This window comes from Festucalex cinctus, chromosome 16, assembly GCF_051991245.1.
Source record: "Festucalex cinctus isolate MCC-2025b chromosome 16, RoL_Fcin_1.0, whole genome shotgun sequence".
NCBI lineage: Eukaryota > Metazoa > Chordata > Actinopteri > Syngnathiformes > Syngnathidae > Festucalex > Festucalex cinctus.
The window spans coordinates 24,582,840-24,598,516 of NC_135426.1; the positions used below are offsets into that span (position 1 = coordinate 24,582,840).

Consider the following 15,677-nt stretch of genomic DNA (forward strand, 5'->3'; position numbering starts at 1 on the left):
AGCCTTACTATACATGGTCTTTTTTTAAGAAAAAAAAAGCCTTACTATACATGGTCGTTTTTTGTTAGAAAAAAAAGGCTTACTATACATGGTCATTTTTTGTTAGAAAAAAAAAGCCTTACTATACATGGTCATTTTTTGTTAGAAAAAAAGCCTTACTATACATGGTCAATTTTTTGTGAGAAAAAAAAAGCCTTAGTATACATGGTCATTTTTTGTGAGAAAAAAAAAAGCCTTACTATACATGGTCATTTTTTGTTAGAAAAAAAAAGCCTTACTATACATGGTCATTTTTTTGTGAGAAAAAAAAGCCTTACTATACATGGTCTTTTTTTTAAGAAAAAAAAAAGCCTTACTATACATGGTCGTTTTTTGTTAGAAAAAAAAGGCTTACTATACATGGTCATTTTTTGTTAGAAAAAAAGCCTTACTATCCATGGTCATTTTTTTGTTAGAAAAAAAAAGCCTTACTATACATGGTCATTTTTTGTTAGAAAAAAAAAAGCCTTACTATACATGGTCATTTTTTGTGAGAAAAAAAAAAAAGCCTTACTATACATGGTCATTTTTTGTGACAAAAAAAAAGCCTTACATGGTCGTTTTTTTAAAGAAAAAAAAAGGGAAAACAAACAAACAAAAAAGGCAGGATGCAAGGTGTGAAAGAAGCCAACTACCAAAAATACATAAATTGGTAATAAAACAGGAGGGTGTGGATGATTCCCAACACCGCGACTCAGCATTAAAGCACCCATGTCATTAAACATCCTTTGAAAATGACATTCAAAATGTAATGGTCATTTTTTTTTAGAAAAAAAAAGCCTTACTATACATGGTCATTTTTTGTGAGAAAAAAAAAGCCTTACTATACATAGTCTTTTTTTTAAGAAAAAAAAAAAGCCTTACTATACATGGTCGTTTTTTGTTAGAAAAAAAAGCCTTACTATACATGGTCATTTTTTGTGAAAAAAAAGCCTTACTTTACATGGTCATTTTTTGTGACAAAAAAAAAAGCCTTAATATACATGGTCATTTTTTGTGAGAAAAAAAAGCCTTACTATACATGGTCATTTTTTGTGACAAAAAAAAAAAAGCCTTAATATACATGGTCACATGGTCATATATATATATATATATATATATATATATATATATATATATATATATATATATATATATATATATATATATATATATATATATATATATATATATATTATATTATATTATAGAAAAGAAAGAAAAAAAAAACTTACACTTTGCGTCAGCACGACAGCGTCGCCTTGTGGCGTAGAGCTGTCAAACATTGCCGTCATATATTCACAATTAAACGACACCGCCAGCACCCTTTTGAATGTCGATGTCGCCGCCATATTGGATGTGGCAATGAAGGTCATCGTTTCGCACAAATTTTTATCTAGTTGTCGCATAATATCCACGGCGTAATGTTTGATTGATATTTCTATATTTTGACTCCTATTCCCTTGATTGTTAAGTTGATTGGTCTTGAAACAGGATCGTTTGATTGTTGCCATTTTGTATGTTGTACTACTTTGTTCAACTTAACAGTTATAACAAAAAAAAAAGAAGAAAAAAAAAGAGACTATTAGCAACGATAAAATGGTTGAGCTTGTTACTGAATTTACTTTTGTGTCGGCTGTAATTTTATTTTTTTTTTCAATCTGGGGCTTTTAAATGACAGAGAAAAAAGCTCACTTAACACAGGCAAGTCAGCGTTGCGTTCAAGAGCGTTTCTTAAAATCTGAAACACTACAGCCAGAATAAGAATAAATACAATTGTGAAACGTCAATCCCTATGACACAGGTCAACCATATTATTATTATTATTATTCGTACAGGTTAAGTTAAAACGTACTTAGTTGTAACATATTAAGTTGAATACTGAGAAATCCTATTATACAGAAGGCGTTGTAGCACTGTTTATGACGTCAGACCCCCTGATCCTGTCTGATGTCATAAACATTGCTACATAACGCCTTGTTTCACACATTGTGGTCAAGGTGGACACCCCCAACTTGCCAGTGGCACCGGCCGGGAAAGGGATAGCTTGTTTGCAGGGTGCTTGGATGGAGGTTCAGCACGTGCTGGCTGATCTTCAGAAGAAGTGCGAAACCTATAAATCAAATTACAATGATCTCAAGAACGAACATTCCAGGTACTCCTTCCATTTAATGAGTGTTAATGAGCCCAGGGTTTCTCCTCAACTTTATGGGTGATCATTTTACGCTACTGTTTGCAGACCCTAGTTTAACAACCATTAGTTTACTGATGATTATTGATTTTATTTGTATTTTTTTTTTAAGATTGCAGGACGAGCTTGCGCATGCGCAAGGGGAAGCGAAGCGTCTCCATGGCCAGCAGAATAAGCTCCAGTCACAGTTGGCTGCGCAGTCGAGAGAACTTCTGGATAAAAATAGGGAGACAGACGAGCTTCGGTTGCAGGTAATGAGATATCCAATAAAAACTAAACGCATACTCAATTTAGCGGCTTGGGTTGAGTTTGGTCATTTGGAGGAAAAAAGTGTGGTTGTGATTTGTGACTGAAGTGAAATTCCGAAAACCAAGAAACGTCCCAAATTGCAGGTGATGACTCCAATGCGTCTGGAGGTGCTCAGGGCTCAAGTGCAGCAAGAGTTGGAGGCTCCAGCCCGAGAACACTTCGCCAAACTGGAAGAGGTCACGTGTCCATTAGCTCCTCCCCATTTATACATCAATGCTGTAAAACCACAATAAACTGTATATGTACTCAACACCTAGCAACAAAAATGGGATTGTAACCTATGAGCTCATATTCTCTTCTCACCGACCTTTGGCGTGTAGGAGGCAGAGAAGTACAGGTCAGAGTTCAACAAGCTGCGCTACGCCTACACTGTGCTCAATTCCCAGTTTGAACACCAAAAGGAAGAACATGTCGGCGCACTGGAGCGGCAGAAGATGCGCTCTGATGTGGAGGTGAGTTGCCAATCATGACTGGATCAGGAAGTGCCTCAATTTCAGACGCCACCTGGCTTGTTAAGATTGCTCACCTGAAGAAGGAGAAGGAAAACCTGGAGGCCCAGTATAAGAACGTGGATCCGTCGTACGAAAAAAAGGAGAAAACGCAGCTCGCCATGTTGCTGAAGGGTCTGCGGGCAGACGTGGACGAGCTGCAGGCAACGAAGGAGAACTCGGACCAGCAGGCGGACAACATTCAGCTGGCTCGGAACCGACAGCTTACCGAATCGCAGGCCGCGGTGAAGTCTCTCCAGGTGAGCCCCCGCCCACGCCCCCACGCAGCCGAGTTTGATCGCGGGTTCGTTGTAACGGAAGCCGCGCTCGCAGTCGGAGCGCCGGCGCAGGTGCCTGCGGCTGGAGCGCGTGGAGGGCCAACTGCATCTCAGCCAGGAGCAGAACAAGCAGATCACGGGACAGCTGCACACAACTCAACGAGAAGTGAGCGCCCTCACGTGCCAGGTGAGAAACAAAAGAATCATCGTGGTGACGCACGGTCGACATTTATTACCGCGTTGTTGTCGCCAGGTCGAACGCCTGAAGCTGTCACACGAGGCCGAGGCGGACAACGTCAAGCTGGAGTTCGCCCGCTCGAAAGGCGAGGTGGAGAGGGAGCGCGACTCGCTGAGGGGGCAGAAGGAAAGTCGGTTTGCAAGTCGCTCTTCTTTCAGCTGCTCGTGGCCAGCCATGCAAAAAAAACAAAAACATTTTCGTTCCGTCGCGTCAGGTCTGCAAACGGAGGTGGCGGTTCTCAAGGACATGCTGGAGCGACGCAATCAAATTCTGATTGAGAAAGAGATGGAGATGGTCAGGAAGGTGAAGTCTGCCTGTGACGAGGAAACGTGCAAGACAGCCGCGTTGCTCCAGGAAAAGTGAGAAAACGTTTTTGTCGGATTTGGTCAAGAAACAAAGAATGCATGATATGCAATTTGTCATGTTTATTTATCTTGGTGCTAGGATGGATTTGGAGCAACGTCTGATGGAGTTTGAAAAACAGAACACAATGCAGGATATTAACATGCAAAGCCAAAAAGGCGAATGGCAGCACCAACTTGGGTTAGCCCATAAAAGAGAGGAGTCTGTCCGGAAAGAGCTTCAAGGCCTGAAGTCAGTTTTGTTTTTACTCTCCATCCTCAACTCATTTTGAAAAAAAAAAAAAAAAAAAAAAACTTCACTGAGTGTCAAACATTCTATCTGTCAGAACCAAATTAAAAGAGCAAAGTGTTCAGCTGGAAGAGCTGGAGAAACAGAACGTGGAAGTGATTGAGGTGGGCAGACAAACCCTCATTAACTCATTCACTCCCACAAACGTATTTATACGTTTTTTTTTTTAGGTTTTTGTATGCTAGAGTTTTTGCATGAAGGCTTTGATGCAATTTCTGACCTGAAGAGGTCGCTTAAAGCGATGGGAGTTATTACAAAAAAAAAAAAACGGCCAGCAGTTGGCAGCAGAGTATAAGAGAACAACCAGGGCCATGTTGCAACAAGCTCTTTTTCCCCAGTTTTTTTTAAGTTTTTTTTGTGAATAATGATGAAACTTAGCTAATTCTAATGCTAATTGCTGCAAAACATAAAAACATACAAATATACTTTTTTTTTTTTTTTGTTCCCCTGATGAAACAAAAGACTCTAATCTTTATTTTGGTGTAGGTTCCATGCTTTTATAGCAATAAACACACGAAAATGCCTGGGAGTGAATGAGTTAATATTCTGTCACTATGGAAAATAAATGTTTGTGTGTTTGTTAACAGAAAAATCAACAACTATCAAGATCAGAAGCCGAACTGACTGAAGCAAACGATCGCCTGAGGGAAAAACTGAGCGTCATCCGTTGCGGGGCAGAGAGGTGCAACGGGAAGCGTTTCCTCAAACGAGCGAGCGTCAAAGTATTGTTGCGATATTCTCGCATCTTCTTCCTCCTCCAGGCTGTTGGAAGACAGGAAGCAACGAGAAGCCAAGCTGGAAGAGAAATGCTCACAGCTCAAAGACAAACTGCACAGGGTAGCGTCTGTGGAGAAGAAGGTTCTCCTTTCTGGTTGTCGTCAACGGAGAAGCTAACCACAACGTTTTGTTTTGTCCATTTTGTTGCGTAGCGGCGAGACAAGGAGGAGAAAAAAGAGCAGAGCTTGCACAGGACAATCCAAACGCTGAGGAAACAAATTGATGAGCTCAAACAGGACGATGCTTTAGTCAAGAAGTGAGTCATATGTGGCGCTTTGATTATTATTATTATTTTGACAAAAATACATTTTTGTCATGGTAGTAAAGTCAATTTTTCTTCATATAACTATTTGACGAAAGATTTAATAGTATGCTCTGCTCTTGAACAAACTTTGAAACCACTGCAAATTATCAGTGGCTGTACTGCATAAATGACAATATAAATATTTGTACTTTGTCAACTATTATTGACAAAATTACCCCCAAAGTGCAAATGCATATATACCGTCTTGTCATTTCCAACGTATGGCACAAGCACCAGAGCAGTATGCAAAATGATCACTGAATAAATACAAATAAAATGTGTTACATTGTTTCAAACATAATGAAGCTTGCACCAAAACATACGTTTGTTTAAACTTTTTTTTTTTTTTTTATCGTTTCAAGTTTTACACTTTTAAAGTACATTTCAGTTTCCTATAATGTTCACTGTATGTAATACATTTTAATCAGATCATTTTTTAAGTACAGTATAGTTTTTTCTTTCAAACTATGCACACGGTTACTGTGGCCGACAAAGACACATTTTAGGAATACAACCTCGACCTGATTTTTGATGAATACTTTGGCCCACTATACGTTTCTGTTGGGTATGGTGACACTTGGAGAGTATTTTTCGAGGCAGTGTAATAAGTTTGAGAACCACTCATTTATTTGGGGCTTATTTTTTTCTTGAATATTTAAAATAATATTCAGCCATCTGATGTCAATGCAACCGCGATTCCACCTCCCCAGAAAGTTGTTGGACTATCAGCAGCGGCATAACGACTTCCGACGCCTCCTGATGTGCAAAAACGGCTCTTTCAGCGCCGGCAGGTCCCAAATGACCTCCACGTGCCGGCCCGCTCTCTTCCGTGGCTCTGAGATGCTTTCCGAAGCGCAAGTATGCCTCACGAGCCACGATCGACGACATATGCGCTGGATTGCTCGTTTTAATGTTCTGTACACGTGTTAACTTTCAGGTTATGCTTGATCATTGTGTGTTTAGGGTCAGGAAGAGGATGAGGAGCAGAGAGAACTGACCCGAATACGTCAGAGGGTGGATGACCTGGACAAAATCCAGCAGCGGCAGATGGAAGAGCTGGGATGTATTGAGCAGAAGTAACAAGAACAAGGGCTCCCTTTGATGATGATCGTCTTTTCCACCTATCCAAGTTAGTAAATCATGCTTTGCAATGAGATATTGATTGTGAAGTTAAAAGTGAAAAAACAAACAAACACCTTTGGAGAGCAAATCTTTCCATTAAAAATGTCATACAATCCACAAGATGGCGCTGTTGTATTTTTTTTATTTTATTTTTTTGACGCCGACCAACACCCTCACAAAGACTACATCTCCCGTGATCCTCTCGTCTACTGTAGTTTTCAAAAGCGCTAGTTAGCTAAAAGGCTAGCGAACCGACTATGAGACAACTTCGGGGAAAAAAGGAATTATAAGCGTTCATGTGCCCGTTTCAACACAGAATTAGAACTGTAAGTAATAGTTTCATTTTATGTGGACGCTAAAATGCTCGCGCCTTATCAATTTGCGCAAACCCAAGTTATCGATCTTGTAACCTTAGTTCGAGTGTAGCCGTGTTGATAGAAATCGATTTGTTTTGTATTGTCTTTAAAACCATAATCGGCCACTTCTAGATTAAATGTCACATACATACTTGTAATTGTGGAAGTGGGCTGGTTGGACACCGTGCTTGAGTGGCGGGCGACAACGCGCGATATTTGAATACTAAAACCTAAGTTTTTTTTCTTTTTTTTTCTTTTTGTCAATATATTTTTATTTTTTAATTGTTATTTTACTCTGTAGTGCAACGTCAGCATAAACAGAATCACTACAGCAATACTACTTGCATGGTCCTAAGTATTACTTTGCTTTTTTTTTTTTTTTTTTTTTTTTGACTGTCCATATTAGGATGCCAAAGTGCAATAATTTGGACTGTGTTAATATATATTACGATGCAGTGCTCTTTGCAAATGGTAACAGTAGTTTTATTGTAAATGGAAGCGCCATTGAACGATTTTTGTCGCTGTAATCAGTTGCCGCAGACTCATCTCGTCTCCACAACAGATGCTGCAGTCAAGCAAGGGAGCTAACTAATCACTTGAGGTTGATTAACAGCCTCGTCCTGACAGCTAAGAGGCTGTGATTGCCCCAAATAATGGCCTGACTCTTCGCATAGCTGCCATGGAAACTGGCAACAAAGACGGACGGACACTCTTCAAACGCGACACCGACTTGACTCGGGGTCCTCCTGTCTTTGCGAGGACTGGATTGTTATTATTGAGCAGACAGCTTGTGGGAAATCAGGCAGCGTTTCTGCCTAAAGAATCTTTTGTCCTTACCGGACTTCTGTTATAGAGATGACATGACCTCCTCGGCCCTCCAGCAGTCTTTTCCGCTCGGAGCGAGCCTGGGGGCCGGCGCGGGGACGTCCGCAACCATGCCGGGCTCGTCCGCTGGGGCCGAGATGGAGCTTCAGAAGATGCTCATCGACGAGAGGACCAAGTGTGAACTTCATCGAGGAAACTACCAAACTCTTAAGGCTGAACACACCAGGTACATGTTAATACGGCAAAAAGAGTACGTTCAATCAGCGTCCAACATTCGACTTAAAAAAAAAAAATAATGTTTTCCCAGCTTGCAGGATGATTTCATCCAGGTACAAGAGGACGTAAGGCACCTGCAGGCTCAACTCGAGAGGCTGCAGCTGCAGTTAGCTGAGCGCACAAGAGAAATTCTGGAAAAAAACAGAGAGATGGACGAGCTCAGACTGCAGGTAAACCCACAAAGCTCGTGAAACGGAAGGACATTCTGCTTTTGCTGGACTTTCGCCAAGCGTTTCATGATAAAATGGACTGAAATGCTTGTTGTCAAATACACCAGGTGATGACTCCTCAGCGTCTGGAGTTGCTCAGAGTTCAGGTGCAACAAGAGATGGAGGGTCCGGTTAGGGAGCGCTTTGCCAGACTGGACGAGGTCTGTTAATATAAACCTGATGCATTATTATTATTATTATTGCCATTGGTATAATCTCTTTTTACCGTTTTTTGGTAGGAGGCAGAGAAGTACAGGTCAGAGTTCAACAAGCTGCGCTATGCGTACACCGTGCTCAATGCCCAGTTTGAGCACCAAAAGGAGGAACACGCTCGAGTCGTGGACGAGCAGAAGCTACGCTATGAGGCCGAGGCGAGTGACTCCCGTTCATTTCAATGGCTCCGGACTCGCCGTCAACGCTCAAGTCTGCGTCTTTTTCCCCCGGCCAGATCGCTCATCTGGACAAAGACAAGGAGAACCTGGTGGCCCAGTACCAGAACGCAGACTCGCAGCATGACAGGAAACAAGTGGAGGTTCTGCTGAGGGAGAAAACTCAGCTCACCTTGCGCCTGAAGCGTCTGCAGGCAGAGGTGGCCGAGTTGCAGGCCCAGAAGAACCACTCGGAGCAGCAGGCGGAGAATGCTCAGCGGGCTCAGAACCGGCAGATGGCGGAATCTCAGGCTGCTCTGAAATCTCTGGAGGTCAGACATGCGCCGGGACGTCTTCATCACGAGACGCTGGCGTGACGGAGATTTTGACGCAGAAATTAGAAAGTGCAGCTTTGCATCGGTTTTCAAATGGAGCAAGTCAAAGTCAATTTACACGAGTTGTTCCCTCTCTAAAAATGTTGTTACAGGCGGAGCGTCAGTCTTTGCGCTTGCGGCTGGAGCGGATGGAAAGTGAACTCGGGCTGAGCCACGAGCAGAACGGGCAGCTCACTGGACAACTGCACAAAGCTGAGAAGCAACTCAACTCCCTTAACGGACAGGTTTCTTTTTTTTCTTTTTTTTCCCTTGTTGGATACACAATTTAACTCATTCACTGCCATTGACGGAAAAAGACGTCAAATGATGCATTTTTGCTGGGCTGGCAGTGAATGTGTTAAGGTTTTGCAGCCAAGTCTGGTTATATTGGAATTGGACATTTTTTTAAGCACAAGTTATATTTGTTTTCGAGTGCCCGTGTCTCTGTTGACAGATTGAAAGCCTGACGCATTCCCACAAGATGGAGGTGGCAAACGTCAAACTGGAGTGTACGCGCTCCAAAGGCGAGCTGGAGAGGGAGAGAGACATCCTGAGAGGGCAACTGGAGGGTAAAAACTTTTTCCTGATTGAGTCACGTGGTCACCAAAGACTCCCCATTGAATTGTTACTCATATTCAAGGCCTGCAGACGGATGCGGAGGTGCTCAAGCAGGCTGTGGAAAGACACAAAGAAGCTGTTGTGGAAAAAGAGAGGGAGGTGGCCAGGAAGGTGCAATCGGCTCGCGATGAAGAAATCTGCAAATCCACCGTCTTGCGCGAGGAAAAGTAAGAAGACGACAAAATAGGGAGGCAAGAAAAAGGAGCCAGGATGTCAACGTTTGCCTGATCTTGGTGCCGTTAAGGATGGAGTTGGAGCACCGCCTTGCTGAGTTGGAACAGCAGAGGGCGCTGCAGGACACAAAAGTGCAAGCCCGGGAAGAAGAGTGGGAAGCGCAACTCCGCATGGCCCAAAGAGGAGAAGAGTCTGCGCGCAAAGAACTGCAGAGCCTCAGGTCAGTCTTGCGCCATTCGATAAAAATGATCATCGATTGAAACCATTTGCCCAATTATATCAATCACGATGCCTTGGGCAAATGAAATGACATAATGGTGAGAGAGATCCTAACTATTTAAAAACACAATTCAGTAGCTTTCGAGCATTTTTTTTTTCAAGGTTTTTAGCTTCTCTGATGCATCGTTTGTCTTTCAGAAGTAGATTAAAGCAGCAAAGCGACCAGCTGGAGGATCTGGAGAGGCAGACAATCGCGGTGTCAAACCTGAAGCAGGTAGTGCGCATCGTCATGGCTTAAATCTCGGGCGGAACAATTAATCCAATTCAAATCGACATCACAATGCAATTTTCAAATGGCAAAGGCTGTGATTTTGTTTAGTTTTTTTCTCAAATAGCAATTGCAGCATTAAGGACAAAACGCAGATGAATCGTTCAGACCTACATAAAGCAGTTTTTGGTCTCGCCTTTAACAGAAAAACGAGGAGCTGTGTGCAGAGCTGGGCACGTTGTCACGGTCTGAAGCCGAGCTGATGGAAGCAAACCTGCGACTGAAAGCCAAAGTGGACGGCGTGAGGGAGGAGCTGAGGGCTGCCCGAACCCAAGCTGAGAGGAGTCAACATGAGGCAGAGCGGTACATAAACACTTACAATGCTATGCTAAACGCTATCAACGCAATCCAGACCAGCATAAAAACACCACCAGTTAGCAGTTACTAAATTAGCCGGCTCGTACCTTGCATGATGTGTTCTTCCTCTTCCCGGCAGGCGGGTGGAGGAGAGTCAGATCGAGTGGCTGGAGGAGAAACACAAGCTGCAAGAGCGAGAGGCAAAGCTGGATGAGAAGTACTCGCAGCTCAAAGACAAAATGAAGAGGGCAGCGGTTGCCCAAAAGAAGGTTTCTCGTCATCCTTCAATTGCATGTGTGGACAAAAAGCCTACTAGAACATCTGGACTTGATTTGGGGTTTTACTCTGAGGCACTTTCGAAGCTGGCAGGTGTGCGCTGACTGCCATCGAACCAAAAGTTTAGAAATTGTCTTTCATTTTCGTGTAGAGAAGAAACCAGACGGAGAACAAAGAGAAGAGCCTGCAGAATAAGATCCAACTGTTGAAGGCTCAAATGGAGGAACTCAAATTGGAAGCTGCGGCAGCCAACAAGTCAGCCTCACATTGGCAAAAAATAAATAATCAGATTGGCATTGCACAGCGCTAATACAAGCGCCTTCGTTTCCAGACGTCCTCTTCACTCCGAGGAACACGCTCACCTCCGCAGAAGGATGCGAGAGCTCCAGCGGCGACACAACGAGTTCCGCCGCCTGCTGCTGGGCGATCAGGCCGGCTTCACGTTTGGTCCCTCCGTCCTCACCTCCACGCAGAACCCGTTCGTCGTCGGGGACGCGGCGTCTAACGTTCCGGTAAGCAGACCACGCCGACGTGGACGCGCGTGACAGGACGCCGTAAGAGCTCCGCCGGCGTGTTTGTTCAGGAAGAGGAGGAGAGCCGGGAGATGGTCCTGCTGCGACAGAGGCTGGATGAGCTGGAACGAGCGCAGCAGCTGCAACTTGATGAACTGGACGGGCGGGGATGAACGTCAACGGAAGGATTATGGACTGGATTTTCATTGGAGCTTTTTAACAAAAGTCACTCAGGTCTATTTTTATCTTCACTGTTTGTTTACAACTCTTACATTTGATGGAATTGAATCTATTTGCTGTCCAATGTCGTCTTTTGGGATCATTTGACCTCACATTTGACAAAGCATGCAAGTCAATGCTGTTTTAATAATGTACAGAAAAAAAGTGGCCTATTTTTTTTTACAACACTTCAACTTTTTTGTATGTTCTGCCATCTCCTTTAAAATTGAATCTTCAGGCCTCACATGCCTTTGGTGTAACAAAGTATTATGTAGAGTACAGTAGACCTAATGGCTACTACTGTAAACTTCCTGGAATGATCACAAATAAAGTCAAGTAACAAAAGTTTGTCACACCTTGAATTTGGTTGACCACCTAAATGGCACCACCAATCCTACGTTTCTTCTTCATCCATACAACTGTCAGAAGGACTCCAGCAAACGAAGCTACTTGTACCAACGACATTGGATTGGCCAATTTTGATTACATGGTAAAGAATTTTGGAGTTCACAAAATTGACATGGCCGAATAGTTTTTTTTTTTTTAAACATGTATAGTATGGCAATTTTTCATTTAAGCAACCAGTTTTGGCAAGCTGCTGTGTGCAAAGTGCCTGATTACATCTTTCATCTTCATTTCATAACTATACAACCAAGCAGATTCAGTAATTGACTCACCTGATATGAAGTGATTGCTACACAGGTGATACCCCCCGCAGCTCCTCCATCTTATTTTCCACGCGTTTTATGGCTGCTATGATCCATTGGCTGCGCATTGGTTCCACTTTTGGTATCCTGCTCAACCCTTCTTTTGGCAACTGGTCCACAATAGCCGTCAGTGTAAAAGTGTGGCGCTTGCCTTTACTCAAAGTAGCGGAAGTCATTTCTATCCTGCCGGCGCGAACATACATTGTGGGATGTCAACGGCTGGATCTCTACACAAACAGGATGTAAAATTATCAATAAAAAAATGGTCAGGGGATTCATCGCAAACAAAACAATTGGTATGGATGTCGTTCTTTTAATTGATGTAAAACATAACATTGGTCAATACATGAATTATTTTAAGAAATACTTTCATTTTAGTATTAAGCAAATATTTTGTAGCTAAGGTTTGTAAGCAGTAGCTATTGCGTGATGACTTCAGGAAAAAAGGAGAGTCAAATTCATTTGAAACAAGTGTTGTCCTTGTGTTCCACGTGAAGCACATTTTCATTTTTCCTCGATTATTCCAACACGGATGACGGTTCGGACGTTTGACTTTCCGAAGAGGCCCTCTGGTCTGACGATGGCGCGATTCTGTCGGAGGAACTGGACAGGGTAGTCTGAACCAGCAGAAAGTTCTCGCCATTGTGGCTTTCTGTGTGTTTTGTCAAATGACTCCTTTGAGAGAATCTTTGACCGCAAACTAAGCAGCCAAAAGGTTTCTCGCCAATATGCGTCCTTGTGTGACTTCTTAAGTTTCCCTTCTGAGAGAATCTCTGGCCGCAAACTGAGCAGGCAAAAAGTTTCTCGCCGGTGTGGATTCTCGCGTGTTGTGTTAAGTTGCCATTCTGAGAAAATTGTTGACCGCAAACGGAGCAGGAAAACGGTTTCTCGCCAGTATGTGTTCTTGTGTGACTTTTTAAGGTTGTCTTATGAGAAAAACTTTGACCGCAAATTGAGCAGGAAAAGGGTTTCTCGCCAGTGTGCGTCCTTGTGTGTTGTAAAAGGTTTCCCTTCCGAGAAAATCTCTGACCGCAAATTGAGCATTCGAAGGGTTTCTCGCCCGTGTGCGTTCTCGTGTGTAGTAATAAGCTTCCTCTATTGGCGAATCTTTGACCGCAAACTGAGCAGGCTAACGGTTTCTCACCCGTGTGCGTATTTGTGTGTTGTGACAAGCTTTCTTTCTGAGAGAATCTTTGGCCGCAACCTGAGCAGGCAAAAGGTTTCTCTCCAGTGTGAATTCTCATGTGCCGTTTCAAATGATTCTTATAGGAATACGCTTTCTCACACAGCGAACATTTCCAGTGTTTGTTGTCCGAGTGAAACGTCGTATTACCTTCAGAATGTTCATCATAATCATCACCGTCATCTACGTAAGGCGAGTATGACGTGATGTCCTCACTATCTGATAGCGGAGCCAAGTCGGCTTGTGATCCTCCACATTGGTCTCCATCACCCTCCGTTGTCATGTGTTGACATGGGCTGCTCCTTGGAGGCCCCGCCCCTCTTTTCTCCTCACTTTGACCCCCATCGTCCTCCATCAAAGAGACAAACGTTGACGACAAATTGGTGACGTTCTCCTCTTCCTCTTTGATATAGTGCTTCTGCATTTCTTCTTTAATACAATCGCGCTCCGGCTTCTCAACTTTAAAGTATGGGCGGTCCTTGTCCTGGTCCTCTTCTTCTGATTTAGTACAATCGCGCTCCAGATCTTCCTCTCCTTTAATGTATAGGAGCTCCTCATCCTCCACCTCCACCTTAATGTAGGTGGACTCTGGCTGCTGAGAATCAAGATCCTCACCGACATCTGCAAGACACACACAACAAGGTGTGGAATAAGCAGTTTTGAAAAGCAAAAAAAATTAAGAAATAATATAATAATAATTCCGCGGAGATGGTCCCAAAAAGCTTCCCTGAACTGGACAGGTACAATGGACTTAAGTCACCTGCAAGCAAGAAGTTGAAGGTCAAGGCAACCTTGGTGCTACTTTTGTTGCACCAGCTAACTAGCAACAAGCTTCAGCTAGCCCGCTAGTGTGACTATACACACGGCTGACAAGTCAGTAATCATCGCCTCCATGGCTGCAAATAAGATAAACACAAGTTGTGACAACGACTCTCACTAATTAGTCTTGTAATGGTTAATTATATTTGTCTATATATTTCAATCAATCAATCACTTTATTTATATAGCACCTTTCATACATTTAAAATGCAACTCAAAGTGCTGGACACCCATAATACAATAAAATAAAATAGATAATCTTTGCATGCCATTTTACATAGTTGATTATTCATAGTATTTATCACTGGAAACGACTCTTAAAAAAAAAAAAAAATGTGCTTGATAATGCTGGTTTCATGCACACATACTAACGAATCAACGATTAACTGGCTCAGTGTTATTTTATGAAGCAAGCCACATAAAATTCAACACCTTGGTTAAGAGTGTAAACTCTAAAAGAAACTAACAGTTGCGACTCATTTGAATATAGTTACCTGTGATTGTTAGACAGGCAATATCGCAGAAAAACTTTACTTCCAGGACCACTGCGACTTTTTCCTTCCGTTAACAGCAGAAATGGGAAATCCAGATCCAGAAAGTAGAAATACTCAACCGGCAGGTAAACGAGCTCATGACGAGAAGCACGTGTGGCTAAAGCCAAACTCTGGCAGCGTTTTCACTTTCTTGACCTGGTTTTCCCATCTCTGATTAACAGAGAGGTACCAACAATTGTGTCCGCAAGATGGACAGACAGACGGCATAAGAAAAAAATTGGAAGCATTTCCGAAACAAGTGAGACTAAGAAGTGACCAAACCTGCTTCGTGGAGAACAATATTTAGCTGCATCTTGCCAACGGCGTCCAGCAGTTGACATCGTCGCTCGTTGTCCTTTTTTACTTCACAAAGTTCCTCCTCGTTGTCTGCGGTCCTTCTTGTGTACATTTTCAAACGACAATCAAAACAATTCACGATTGATGATTCATGATTTCTGCAACAGTCCGTCACAAACGCGTCTTGTTGTTAGCGGCTAACAAGCTAAGCTAACAAGGATAAAACTACGCTTCAGCGCGCAACGAGACGACTTTAAGCGAAAATGAAAATTAAACCGGTAATATTTCAGTACAGCGAAGTGGTAATGGATTTCCTGAGTTGAGTTTTAGCACGCTCGCTACAAATTTAGGAAAATCTGTTGACGTGCGTTTGGCTCTCCTTCGCCCCGTGGTTCTTCTTCGTTGGTGTAGCATAAACGGCGGGTTGCAAACACAAGCTGCACATTACCGCCACCCAGTGACTTGCTATGATTACTGCATTGGCTTACAAGCTAAATCAGATTTGTGCCGCCAAATATAAATATTTTCCCTTTTCGTAACTCATTCGAGCTCTTCCTCCCAGTTTCTTTCATCACAATCTACATCTTATTTCTTGTTTAATTTTTATATTTCCATATATATTATATTATATATATTATATTATTTATATTTCCGGGTATTTATACTTACTAAAATTTACAGCCAGCCCTGAGGGGGCAATATTGCTCCTTC

At 42.7% G+C, this 15,677-nt stretch overlaps 3 protein-coding genes across 7 annotated transcripts; 2 read left to right on the plus strand and 1 right to left on the minus strand.

Moving 5' to 3' along the window:
- The first annotated feature begins 1,380 nt into the window (after positions 1 to 1,380).
- LOC144003330 (centrosomal protein of 83 kDa-like) lies at positions 1,381 to 6,367 on the plus strand. Of its 3 annotated transcripts, XM_077499464.1 has the most exons (15): positions 1,382 to 2,173; positions 2,322 to 2,460; positions 2,602 to 2,694; positions 2,839 to 2,970; positions 3,036 to 3,266; positions 3,340 to 3,471; positions 3,538 to 3,652; positions 3,737 to 3,881; positions 3,967 to 4,116; positions 4,211 to 4,277; positions 4,761 to 4,855; positions 4,935 to 5,010; positions 5,103 to 5,206; positions 5,965 to 6,112; positions 6,218 to 6,367. In XM_077499464.1, exons 1-15 carry the CDS (start codon positions 2,085 to 2,087, stop codon positions 6,332 to 6,334), a joined length of 1,833 nt encoding a protein of 610 aa, XP_077355590.1. In that variant the 5' UTR covers positions 1,382 to 2,084; the 3' UTR covers positions 6,335 to 6,367. The 3 variants fall into 3 exon arrangements, 2 of the variants coding, with proteins under 2 accessions (XP_077355589.1, XP_077355590.1); XM_077499463.1 differs by having other exon boundaries at positions 1,381 to 2,173; positions 3,538 to 3,881; XR_013278940.1 differs by lacking the exons at positions 4,211 to 4,277; positions 4,761 to 4,855; positions 4,935 to 5,010; ... (1 more) ...; positions 5,965 to 6,112; positions 6,218 to 6,367 and having other exon boundaries at positions 3,538 to 3,656; positions 3,967 to 4,114.
- Positions 6,368 to 6,405: 38 nt separating this feature from the next.
- On the plus strand, positions 6,406 to 11,762 carry cep83 (centrosomal protein 83). Of its 3 annotated transcripts, XM_077499459.1 has the most exons (16): positions 6,406 to 6,702; positions 7,586 to 7,783; positions 7,865 to 8,003; positions 8,111 to 8,203; positions 8,282 to 8,413; positions 8,491 to 8,742; positions 8,898 to 9,029; positions 9,239 to 9,353; positions 9,425 to 9,569; positions 9,647 to 9,796; positions 9,994 to 10,069; positions 10,269 to 10,426; positions 10,560 to 10,689; positions 10,848 to 10,951; positions 11,028 to 11,208; positions 11,280 to 11,760. In XM_077499459.1, exons 2-16 carry the CDS (start codon positions 7,593 to 7,595, stop codon positions 11,379 to 11,381), a joined length of 2,100 nt encoding a protein of 699 aa, XP_077355585.1. In that variant the 5' UTR covers positions 6,406 to 6,702; positions 7,586 to 7,592; the 3' UTR covers positions 11,382 to 11,760. The 3 variants fall into 3 exon arrangements, with proteins under 3 accessions (XP_077355585.1, XP_077355588.1, XP_077355587.1); XM_077499462.1 differs by lacking the exon at positions 6,406 to 6,702 and having other exon boundaries at positions 7,593 to 7,783; positions 11,256 to 11,762; XM_077499461.1 differs by lacking the exons at positions 6,406 to 6,702; positions 11,028 to 11,208; positions 11,280 to 11,760 and having other exon boundaries at positions 7,593 to 7,783; positions 10,560 to 10,714.
- A 671-nt stretch (positions 11,763 to 12,433) lies between these two features.
- Positions 12,434 to 15,412, minus strand: LOC144003595 (uncharacterized). The gene is made up of 2 exons (XM_077500018.1): positions 14,952 to 15,412; positions 12,434 to 13,938 (listed from the first exon to the last, which is right to left on the minus strand). The coding sequence occupies exons 1-2, from the start codon at positions 15,076 to 15,078 to the stop codon at positions 12,653 to 12,655; spliced, it is 1,413 nt and encodes a 470-aa protein (XP_077356144.1). The 5' UTR covers positions 15,079 to 15,412; the 3' UTR covers positions 12,434 to 12,652.
- Positions 15,413 to 15,677: the final 265 nt, after the last annotated feature.

Excerpts from the sequence above, each read along its gene's own strand:
- LOC144003330 (XM_077499463.1), top strand. The coding sequence starts at position 2,085 with ATGGAGGTTCAGCACGTGCTGGCTGATCTTCAGAAGAAGTGCGAAACC. Across the intron at positions 4,278-4,760 it reads AGAACGTGGAAGTGATTGAG|AAAAATCAACAACTATCAAG; the intron begins GTGGGCAGACAA and ends GTTTGTTAACAG. Across the intron at positions 6,113-6,217 it reads AGATGCTTTCCGAAGCGCAA|GGTCAGGAAGAGGATGAGGA; the intron begins GTATGCCTCACG and ends TTGTGTGTTTAG.
- cep83 (XM_077499462.1), top strand. The coding sequence starts at position 7,593 with ATGACCTCCTCGGCCCTCCAGCAGTCTTTTCCGCTCGGAGCGAGCCTG. Across the intron at positions 7,784-7,864 it reads CTTAAGGCTGAACACACCAG|CTTGCAGGATGATTTCATCC; the intron begins GTACATGTTAAT and ends ATGTTTTCCCAG. Across the intron at positions 10,952-11,027 it reads GAAGCTGCGGCAGCCAACAA|ACGTCCTCTTCACTCCGAGG; the intron begins GTCAGCCTCACA and ends CTTCGTTTCCAG.
- LOC144003595 (XM_077500018.1), bottom strand. The coding sequence starts at position 15,078 with ATGTACACAAGAAGGACCGCAGACAACGAGGAGGAACTTTGTGAAGTA. Across the intron at positions 13,939-14,951 it reads TATTGTTCTCCACGAAGCAG|ATGTCGGTGAGGATCTTGAT; the intron begins GTTTGGTCACTT and ends TGTGTCTTGCAG.